Genomic DNA, 10,825 nt, shown 5'->3' with positions numbered 1-10,825 from the left:
AGGACGCATTGATTCCGGCACTTTCCGCTGATCTCCCCCAACTTCAGAATCGTTGCTTTAACATTTATGTGTATCTGAAATCACCTTTCCCCTCATTTTAAAAGTTTTGAGTAGGGAAGTATGGTCCCCATTCAACAGTTGCCAAGATCATTTGGAGAAGGGGCCAGAGGTTAAAAAATATGTAGCCCCAAGATGGCTGGCCAGCTAGACAATGCCTTTCAGCTTCTGAAACCAGGAGGCAATAAATTCCTAATGTTAAGCCAAAACAAAACAAAACAAAAAGCCCAACCCGCCCCCCCCAAAAAAAAACAAAACAAAACAAAACATGTAACCTGTAGGCAGCCCAGTCAAGAGAATCAGATCCCAAGGGGTGGGGCCCAGGAACTCCCGGATGAATCTGCAGCAAGACTGGGGAACACTGGTTGGAAAATTAGTGTGGCCCAGCTCTCCAGGCTCAGCTGCGGGCAGGCAGAGTCCACCTAAGTAGCTCTAGAGTCGGGGTGAAGTCACAGGGTCAAGGTCATCACCAACATCAGCAGCATTGTCATCATTACCATCATCAAAAACAGCTATTAAGTGCCTATTTTACGAAGGGTAATTACCAACCTCAGAAAGTAGGAACAGAACAAAGGGCTACAGGGTAGAAAGGGTGTATGCTGGGACTGAATCATGCCCCCCCAAAAGGCATGTTTAGGTCTCAATCCCTGGTGCTGTGGGTATGAACCCGATTGAAGTAGGACCTTGAAGATGTTATGGTTAGTTGAGGTGTGGGCTCATTTATGAGTAGGATCTTTGAAGACCCTACTTAGATGAGGCCAAATTGAGCCAGAGTGGCTCATTCTTTGGACGTACTGGACATTGTATACACAAATCAGGTGCTCAACCACTGAGCTACACCTGCTCCTACAGGCTAGCCTTTAAGGAATAGTGGAACCCTTATAAATAAAGGAAACTGGACACAGAACTAGAAGCCAGAAGTAGGAGAAGCCGGAGAAAGACTGCCATGTGACACAGAATTGCTATCACCTGGACACTGAAGACTTTAAAGAAAGCACAGACTTGCTGAAATCTTGGTTTTTGACTTCTCATCTTCAAAACTGTAAGCCAATAAATTCCTGTTGTTGAAGCCAAACAGTGTGTAGTATTTGTCACAGCAAACACCCTGGCAAATACCCTGGCAAAACTAAGGTACTAAGGGACTGGGCTTGAAAGAATAAATCTGGATTCATTTGGAAGCTGATTAAAACAATTTACTGTAAGCCAGTAAACCATGCCTGATGCCTCCACGAAGATTTCCTATATAATAGAGTCCAGCAAACTAATAAAGGCACTGATATTATAAAATCAGTGTGTTTGTCAGATACAGGCTGAACTAAGAAATTCACGGTTACTGTCAACTCACATCTGAAGAAGAGAATGGAGTTTTGAACTTATTACTTTCCGCCAAACCATGAGAAGGACTGGAGCAGTGCTCTGGGAAGGGCATGGGGTGCCTTGGCATGGGCACGGTGGTTCAGGGGGAGCAGGGACCCTTGGTTCAGCTGCTGCCTGGAAGCCGAGCCTGCACTGGGGGATACGGTAGGGAGCTTGGTCCCTGGAGATGGGCAGGCAGATGCCAGGAAGCCGTGAGAGTTGTCGTTTCTGTTCAGGGTGGGTTCCTGAATTCTCAACCCTTCCCTCAACTTTGCAAGAGGCAGGGACTACCTGGTCGTACTGAAGCTCGCACTTGTCTTTTCAAGATAGAAGCCTTAATTTTTCTAGAAGAAAATGTCTATCTTCATGGAGATCCTATGCATGATTGGGTGAGGATTTTAAAATTAGCATATCTTGTAGATAAGCGTTGCTCATTTGAAAGCCTAATTTATCCTTAAAAGAAAAGCTTACTTCTGTATCCCCAGACAAGATAAAGGAACCCAGGGAATGCAAGCCTGGGTCCCTGGGGTCCCTCGACCCTCTCATCACAGGGAGTGGGAAACTTCCCCTCGTCTGAAGCTCGGGGTGGGGGTGGGGGGCAGCTATTGTGCATTATTTATCAGGTATGCCTGGATCACCAGGTGCTCAATACATAGTTCTTTTTTTTTTTTTTCCCCAATACAGTGGGACATTTAATTGTCCCGTGTACTTCCAGGATGGGGATGGCAGAGCCCCAGCTGATGGAACCAGGAGAGGCGCCCATCGGCCAGCGCCAGGCACAGTGGCCGCCCCAAGGCTGCTTCAGACAATTTCTGAGATAAGCGGGTAAGCAGTGTTGCCTTTGAATGGAGCGCAGGGTCTACCGTTAGAGGGGCAGAGGGGCTTGGGGTGAGGGAAGTTTCCAAGGCCAGAGGTTAGGAATGAGGGGAGCACGTCACAGGGTCCTTCACAGCCGGCGAGGGCTGGGGGACGTGGCGACAGCGTCTGGAGAGGGAACCGCAGGCCGGCTTGGCTCAGGCCGCTCAGGAACTGCGGTGTGCTCCGTCCCACAGCCCCAGGAGGGCTCGTAATCCCCGCTGTACTGGTCGGTTGACCACCTGGGTGGGGAGGCCTTGGGGCTGCCTCAAGGCTCGCATCTCATCCTGCAGGGCAGTGTCCTGGGAGGTCCACTGGCTGGTGCTGGACGAGCTCCCCATCCAGGACGCTGTCTCCTCGCTCTGCTGGTACGTGACTTCAACGGAGGCAGTGACGGACACGCCATAGACAGGCAGGCCGCTCATGACCAAGGGGTGGCCACGTGGATGGGCAGCGGTAGCAGCAGCTGCGTGGCGGAGAGACCAATAAATAGTTCTTGAATTCATAAATGAACTGGGTGAATAAACTCCCCCGAAGTATTTGCTCAAAGTATTTTGCATGTCATAAAGAAACACGTGGAAGAGCTCATAAGATTTTCAGGAGCATTTTTCAGTGACAGTAGTTAAGGGATAAGAAATCCTTTCCCTATTGGATATCGTTTTGAATTGCACCTTCACAGATTCACAACAGATGGTAAGGATAACTTCTGATGCCTTTGTAAAATAAATAATATTGCCTCTTGCCGTCTGTGATAAGACACTGTCCTGGTTGTCTTCCTTTCTCTTCTGCATCTTCTTCAAGGACATCTGTTTCTCTTCTCATCCTTTGGATACTGTTTTTCCCTTTGATTTTCCCTCTACGCATGCTCCGTGAGCTGCCTTATCTACTCCCATGGCTTCTGTAGTTAGTTACAGTGCGCATGGCTTGTAGGGTTGTTGTCTGTCTAGCGGTTCCATGAAGAGACACTTCCATGCTTCCTCATTCATGAGATGCGTACAGGATTGACCATTGCACAGAGCAGGCAAAGAGGCTGGCGGGGCTGTTGCCAGTGTCTCTTCCCCTACAACAGGGATTGGGCCAAGGGCGGCAAGTGATTGAAGCTATACCTCGCAAGAACTTCCTCAAGACTTGCGGTATTATCAGGGAAAGGTCCTTTTTCCGTAGGGATTGGTTCCTGTGCAGAGGTCGGAGTCCTGTAATGGACATTTTTGGTACTTAGCTAACATATTTCCTTTTTGATTAAATCTCATAAAACTTGCATTCTCCCGTGTTTCCTCTGTGAAAGCCTCCACATTGGTCCAGTTTCTCTAAGCCAGAAACTACCTCAATGACCAAGTCATGCAAATATAGCTTTTTTTCTCTCTGTCCCACTGCCACAGTGAAATTTAGACAATGTTCCTCCTGGCTTACTGCAGGAGGCTTCTAACTGAGCTCCCTGCCTCCTCTTGCCTCCTTCCAATCCACTGTCCAAATGGCCATCACAAAGACCGTGTAAAGGGGCAAGCTGAGTCATGACACTCCCCTGCTCTCACTTCTTCAGTGGTTCCCACTGCTCTTAGGACAAAGTCCAAATACCACAGCATGGCATTCACCACCCCAGACAGGCAGCTGGTTTTATTAGCTAGCCTTGTTCTTACTGTGTGCTCACTTTGCATTCTCTTCTAAGTTCAGTGTTTCCCAAAGGTCAGTCAGTCTTATATCCCCTTCATGATTTTTGCTGATTCTCTCTGTTACTTGTGCTACAAATTACCTAATATTTTTCCAATTTAAATGTATCATTAATATTAGTGATAAAATTTGTTCTATTAAAAATTCAAAAAATTTAAAATAAAAACATAAATGTAATAGAAGTAAAATAAAACTAATTGGTTAATGAAAATGTGAACCTGAAAACAAAATTTTCAGCCAGAAGAATATAATTATGATCAGTTTAGTAACTGATCATACTCAGTTTAATGATGCTTACTTGAATATTAAGTTCTATAGTAGTAAATTAGTTTTTTGAAAATTTTTAAAGCCAGTGTGAAGAACTGCAGCTCATGTGTACATGTAAATGGGAAGGGAAAGAAATTTAACTGCCCCATCTATGCTTGTTTTACACTGGCATAGATGCATAAGTCGAGTGCCTCGACTCTATGTGTGTGTGGGAATATGAAAAGGCAATTTAACAAAATGTTAATACAGGGTTCTTTCATTTCAAGCACGATCGTTATCCTGTTTATTTTTTAAGTGCATCAAATACTTTCTATTGGTTTAATTAAAGAAAAAGAGTAAAGCTTAATCTTTATTTTGGCATTAAGTAACCCCATCCACGACCAACAAGAGTTTTAAGTGTACCTGATTAAAATACGATTTAAAACAGGTAGGAAAGTGTAACTTCCGAAGCCCTAGAGGGGGTGTGGCCCCGCGGATTCCCCCCGGGAGTGGGCTGTAATAGATGCAGAGAGCCACTAGGGGGCTCTGCCACGTCTAAACAAAACGAAAGGGCGTGAAAGAGAATGTGTAGTTACGGGACAAAATTGTCCAGCCAGGCAGAACCTTTAATCAAAACAAGAGACAGTAATCTGCAATCATGACCTCCCATTCGGAATAATCTGGAGTTGTGTTTGAAACAGACTCAAAATAAAAACTGGAAAACCGCAAGCACCTTCCAGATTAAAAAAAAGAAAATTATGGATAAGCAATTTACTAAAAGAGAAGAGCAGGTTAAGGACATCAGTTACTCACAGGAAGATGATTTCAAATTTTCCCTATTTTATCTAGGCTCCCAGGTTTTCTTTTGTACTTTCTCTTTTTAGTTTAGAGCTTTAAATCTAAGAATAGATATCAGCTTTGGACTGTGTAACTTATTAAAATTGCTTTCCATTTTCCTGGCTTATAGTTGTCATTCTACTTATTAACATCCCAAAAGAAACAAAATTAACAATTAAAATACCACTTACTTCTAGGCTATTTGGAAAGGGGGGAAAAGGCAATTGTAATGATTTAAATACAGAAAACATTTAGATCCTAAACTAAAATGCAGTTAAGACAAACACTATTCCATTCTACATTATTTGCCAGGAGATTGAAAGAAATAATGTACATTAGGGAGCTGACAAGAGTTCCTTTCTGGTGCCAGAAAAAACGACTAAATAGTTACATTTGAAGTGTGAGGGCGTTTTAGGTACCAAATCTTGCTAATTTCCTTATCTTTGGATTTCATATTTTAAGAGGAGATATATACCAGAAGGTGATCATTTCTCCCGAAGTACTAGCCACTTCCTCTGAAATTTAATGTTCCAGGAACAGAAGTTTGCTGGTTATTAATATTGTGACCTCAGTCTGCGGTTGGTAGAGAGGACTCTCCCCGGCTCCCTTCTCTCTGGTCTGAGAACCTCAGACCTGCACTTCAGAACACATTTAGGAATACCCTTGATTGTAAAAGAAACGCTTTTATTGTTCTTGTTTTGAGACAATAAGGATGGCGTGGCATGTGGAAATCGCCACAGTATTTTGTTGGTTTTGTTTTTCTAGATAAGGAGGCGCCTGCAATAGCTGACAAAAGTAGAGCGCAAGTCTTTCTAAATTCGATGCGACCGCTTTTTTTTTCTTTTTTGGGGGAAATTGAGCGCTTTTAGAGTTTAAAGTACTGTGGGCTTTAAAATGCTAATTCCAAAGCCACTGGTTTAAATGTCCTTGAAAACGTTCGTCCTTTGGCTTCTAAATGTCTTCAACAAATCATACCAGAAACCCGTAGTAACCCGACATAAAACACACAAAGTCTTCTCGAAGGTGAACGAAAACACAGTTGGGTTTATTTTTAATTAGAAATCGATTTCTGTCCCTCGGATCACAGAAGCTCCGAGTCGCAGGGGGCCCTCCCAGGATGCCCGACGTTAACTCCGCCGCGCGCTCCAGAGACGGTGCGCACCACGTCTGCCTCTTTTCGCCTGTTGGCTGATCTGTTGAGACCGGACAGGAATCCTGCAACTCGATCCCAAAAGGTTTAGAGGCTGGAGGTGGAAAAACGAGAAGGGGGGGTTGGGTGGAGGTGGGCGAGGCAGGTGACATTAGGCGGCCACCAAAAGGTCGCTTACTTTTTAGAAAACTTTATGGGTTTTCTAAGACCGGCGTGGTTTATGGGGTCTTCACATTGGTGAGTCTGATTGTGGCGTTGAGGACCCCTTGGCGAGGGGCCGGGTGCTTCCCGCCGGAAACCTGGAAGCCCCGAGGTCCCCGCGGCCACCAGCGCGGGGCGCAGGGGCGGCAGGGGCGGCAGGGGCGGGGCGGGCAGGTGGGGCGGGGCGGGGGCGTGGAGAGCCCCGGGCCGCACCCGGGAGCGCGCCGCGCCGGGCTATAAGAGGGCGCCTCCGGGGCGCTCGGCGCGCACCCGCCCCGCCAGCGTCCGGAGCGCCCCGGCGCAGCCTGCACCCAGCGAGGGCCGAGGGGGGCCGCGGGCTTGGTCCCCCAAGGGATGCTGTGGCGCGAGCGCCGAGGCCAGCCCCGCTCGCCCCTGGCCGCGGCCACGCCGCCCCCGCCGACGGCCGGCGACATGGCGCTCTACGGCGGCGACAACTTCGGCGTGTACTCGCAGCCCGGCCTGCCCCCGGCCGCCGCCGCCGCCGCCCCGGGCGCGCCCCCCGCCGCCAGGGCGCCCTACGGGCTGGGGGACTTCGCCGCGCCGCCGCCCGCCGCCGCCAACCCCTACCTGTGGCTCAACGGGCCCGGCCTGGGCGCGCCGCCCGCCGCCGCCTACCTGGGCGCCCCGCCGCCGCCGCCGCCGCCGCCGCCGCCCGGGAGCGCGGCCGGGCCCTTCCTGCAGCCGCCGCCCGCCGCCGGGGCCCTGGCGTGCGCGCCGCGGCCCTTCGCGCAGCCCGCGCCCGCCTCGCCCGCGGGGCCCGGGGCGGCGGGCGAGCTGGGCTGGCTGTCGCTGGCCAGCCGCGAGGACCTGATGAAGCTGGTGCGCCCGCCCTACTCGTACTCGGCGCTCATCGCCATGGCCATCCAGAGCGCGCCCGAGCGCAAGCTCACGCTCAGCCACATCTACCAGTTCGTGGCCGACAGCTTCCCCTTCTACCAGCGCAGCAAGGCCGGCTGGCAGAACTCCATCCGCCACAACCTGTCGCTCAACGACTGCTTCAAGAAGGTGCCCCGCGACGACGACGACCCGGGTGAGCGCGGCACAGGGCGGGCTGGGAGCGCCGCGCGGGGTCTCCAGCTCGCCCGGGCTCCGGTCGTTGCTTGACTCCGGCCCCGGGGAGGCGCGAGCAGGGGGAGGGAGGTCTCCGGAGCTCGTCTAGAGTGGGGTGAAGGGGAGAGCGGGGACCCAGAGGACAAGGAAGTATCGGGGGTCTTCGCAGGGAGAACGCGGGGACTCGCCCCTTTCACCCAACACGCGCACGCACGAGCCCAGTCAGTTGCGGGAGAAAGGAGAAAGCCTCCCGTCTCCAGCAGAAGGCTCCCAGCCCTGGAGGGTGTTCGCCAGGCCACTGGAAGGGAGAGTCAAGTTACAGGGAGGGAGAGAGGCGGAAGGCTTGGGTGGGCCCTCAGGTGAGCGAGTGTTGTGATGGGATTCGGGTCCCAGGAGAATCCCATCACCTTTCCCCAAAGACGCGGAGAGCAGGGCGGGTGGAGAGCAGGGCCGGCGCGTGGGGCTTTCGGAGGCGCGCTCCCTGCTGCGGCAGGTTCGTCAGAGCTTCTCTTGACCTTCATGGAACAAGGCAGTGCCTACCTAGAGAGAGGTGATTTCGAGGAGAGTGGCACAGACATCGTGACCCAGGAGCCGAGAGGTGGGCGAGCTTTGCCCGGGTGCTGCCGATTGTGGTTTGGGCACCTTAGCTATTTAGACTGCTTCATTTCCAAATAAACCAAAAAACAGAGCGGGTATGGCTCAGTGGTTTGAGTGCCTGCTTCCCAGGTACAAGGTCCCGGCACCTCCTAAAATAAATACTTTAGTAAAAAGTGGAGCGGTTCCTGCCTGTGGCTTCTCTCTTACCTGGCTCTGAGAGGTGGAGGTGGAGAGAAGCTAAAAAAAGGAGAAAGAAGGAGAATCCTATTTGAGGTTTTCAGAAGGGGAGGAGGGTGCTAAGTGACCCATGACCAGGAAATAGAGAAGATGCCTGTGCCCATCTCAGGGCACAGAATTTTTGAATTTCAGGCACCAACACCTGAACAGAGTCAAGAGTAGGAAAAGAGAGGAGAAATAAAACCATTTCAGGCGTAGACTGAGTAGATTCTGTAAATACTGTACAGCCCAGAAGTAAGTCATCCTGGAGCAGTGCTGGCTCATCAAAGGACTGTTTTGCCAGAAGCAAAAGAGCTGTTGGGAGAGAAAGTCCTCCAAGATGATAAATATTTTCTGCCTGAGTTGGGGTAGGAGGGTGAGGGAACTTGTTTCTCTAAGCAGCAGAGTGTGTTAAATGAGGCCCTGTGCTCCACGATTGGCCCCTTGGATGAAAAACCTGAAAGAGATGCAGGATGAGGAGGGGATGTATGAGCCTATATATGTGTGTGTGTATATATATATATATTTTTTTTTTTTTTAATAAGTAAGGAAATGGAGTCTTGAGTTTACCAGAATTCCATGATTTTGCAAGGGAGTGGAATTCGTATCCAGAATCAAGGAAGGTGTTGGGCAATTCTTAGTGTCTTGGAAATAGAACGAGATTTTAAGATTAAGTAGCAGGCACTGCCAAGAGGAGGTGAAAGCGGTCACAATATCCTTATTCCAGATTTCTCCTTGAAGGGAGGCATAAAGGCACTGCAGAGAGAACGTCCACTTAAATCATGAAACGGTGAAGCAGGTCGAGCACCGAGGTCAGCGTGTCCTGAGTCTGTCCTCCCCCCCCCCCCCCCCTCCCCGGCATCAAAGCTGGGTCCTTCTCTAACATGTGCATGTCCTCCCCACAGGAAAAGGCAACTACTGGACCCTGGATCCAAACTGCGAGAAAATGTTTGACAACGGGAACTTCCGCAGGAAGCGCAAGCGGCGCGCAGAGGCCGGCGGCGGCTCCACGGTGGCCACGGTGACAGCCAAGTCCGAAGAGGGGCTCCCCGCTGGCCTGGGGGCTGGCGTGAGCGTCAAGTCGGAAGGAGGCAGCCCCTCCTCTCTGCTGAGGCCGTCCCCGTCCCCAGAGCCGCCCGAGGCCACCAAGAGCGCGGCCTCCTCGCCAACCATGCTCACCTCCTCCCCGTGCCTCAGCTCCTTCTTCAGCAGCCTGGGCTCCTTCGGGGCCAGCAGCGGTGGGAGCCCCCAGCGCGCCCTCCCCGGCAGCCGCCCCCCGGGGGTGCCGGGCGTCCAGCTGCCCCCCAGCAGCCCGTTTCCCCCCAGCTCCATCGCCGAGCTCCCTCCAGACAGCCTGCCGCTGAGCAACGGCGGCGGCAGTGCCAAGAGCCAGCGGGCGCCCTATTACAGCCCGTACCCCGCTGGCGCCGGCGGGGCCCAGAGCAGCCCCTTCCACAGCTTCAGCATGGTCAGCAGCCTCATCTACCCCCGGGACGGCTCTGACGTCTAGGGCCACGCTTCTCGGACTGGCTGGTGCCCTCCTGGGGCGCTCCTTAAAATGCAGATTTCGGTTCAGTGGGGCTGGGGTTGGTTTCTCTGGAGCCCGCGGTGACTGCGCTTGGAGTGGCGAGGTTTTGGATCACTCTACAACCCAAGATCTCACAGGCTTCTCTGATGAAGGGCCTCCTTAGGGAGACTTTCACCACCTCTTCCGCGGCAGCAGCCTGTAAGCCGTGGAAGGGCGGGACCGCCTTTGTTTTCTTCTCTGCAACAAACCAAGGTTGCAAGCCCAGAAGTGTAGCAGCTAATCAACACAAACGAGTGAAGTGGTTGTGTAGGAAAGCAGACAGCAGTGACAAATGGCAAGCAAAGCGGTCGTGAGTGGTGGGGAGTGGACAGCTGGATTCTGCTGGTTACCTCTCGCACAGCAGCGTTCGGAGTTTTCTAGAGAAGCCAGATATCTGGATTTTTATATGAAACCGCCAACTTTTTGTTCTTTGCTTCTATTTAAAGTTTTTAAAACACTGTACTAGATTCTTCTCGTGAACCACTTCTACTTACACTCAAGTGCTAGTATCTGGGACACACTAATAACAACAGTCAACTCCAGCCAAGCCATGTGTGCCAGGCACTGTTCCAGACACTGCTCATGTACGCAGTCCTCACAGCAGCCCTAGGGAGACATAGCACGATGACCCCTCATTGTCCATGTGACTAAAACAAACCTCTGAGATGTTGCCCAAAGCCACACAGAATAATTGTGGGACCAGGAGCCAATCCAGGCAGTCTGACTCCAGAGCTGGTGCTTGTGACCTCTGCATCCTACAAACCAGAGAAGCCGGCACCCACAGGCAAGCAGGTGCACGGGGCAGGGGCTGAGCCTGATCTCCTTTGATCAAGGGTTCTGGTTGAAATGAAGACACTTTGAGGGGTTTCCCTCAGCAGCAAGGGTGGGCCCTGCCTCTGTCTTACGCCTGCTGCTGTGTTCCCAAGGTAGTGACTGTCGTCCTGGTTTCCCGCAGCCTGGTGTGCTGGCTCCTGTAGCATGGGTCCTGGATTTCTCATTTTTCA

General features: G+C 51.4%; 1 protein-coding gene across 1 annotated transcript; it reads left to right on the top strand.

Annotated features, from left to right (window-relative positions):
* The first annotated feature begins 6,802 nt into the window (after positions 1–6,802).
* On the top strand, positions 6,803–9,764 carry FOXI3 (forkhead box I3). The gene is made up of 2 exons (XM_004472296.2): positions 6,803–7,421; positions 9,160–9,764. Exons 1-2 carry the CDS (start codon positions 6,803–6,805, stop codon positions 9,762–9,764), a joined length of 1,224 nt encoding a protein of 407 aa, XP_004472353.2.
* The last annotated feature ends 1,061 nt before the right edge of the window (positions 9,765–10,825 follow it).

The sequence above is a fragment of the Dasypus novemcinctus genome, chromosome 17 (genome assembly GCF_030445035.2).
Source record: "Dasypus novemcinctus isolate mDasNov1 chromosome 17, mDasNov1.1.hap2, whole genome shotgun sequence".
Classification (NCBI taxonomy): domain Eukaryota; kingdom Metazoa; phylum Chordata; class Mammalia; order Cingulata; family Dasypodidae; genus Dasypus; species Dasypus novemcinctus.
Note: the sequence above shows the minus strand (reverse complement) of the source record. Positions and strands in the feature narration are given on the sequence as shown.

Bases quoted from the DNA above. Each gene is read 5' to 3' on its own strand.
- FOXI3 (XM_004472296.2), top strand. From the start codon at position 6,803: ATGGCGCTCTACGGCGGCGACAACTTCGGCGTGTACTCGCAGCCCGGC. The intron at 7,422-9,159 runs GTGAGCGCGGCA...TCCTCCCCACAG, and splicing joins CCGCGACGACGACGACCCGG to GAAAAGGCAACTACTGGACC.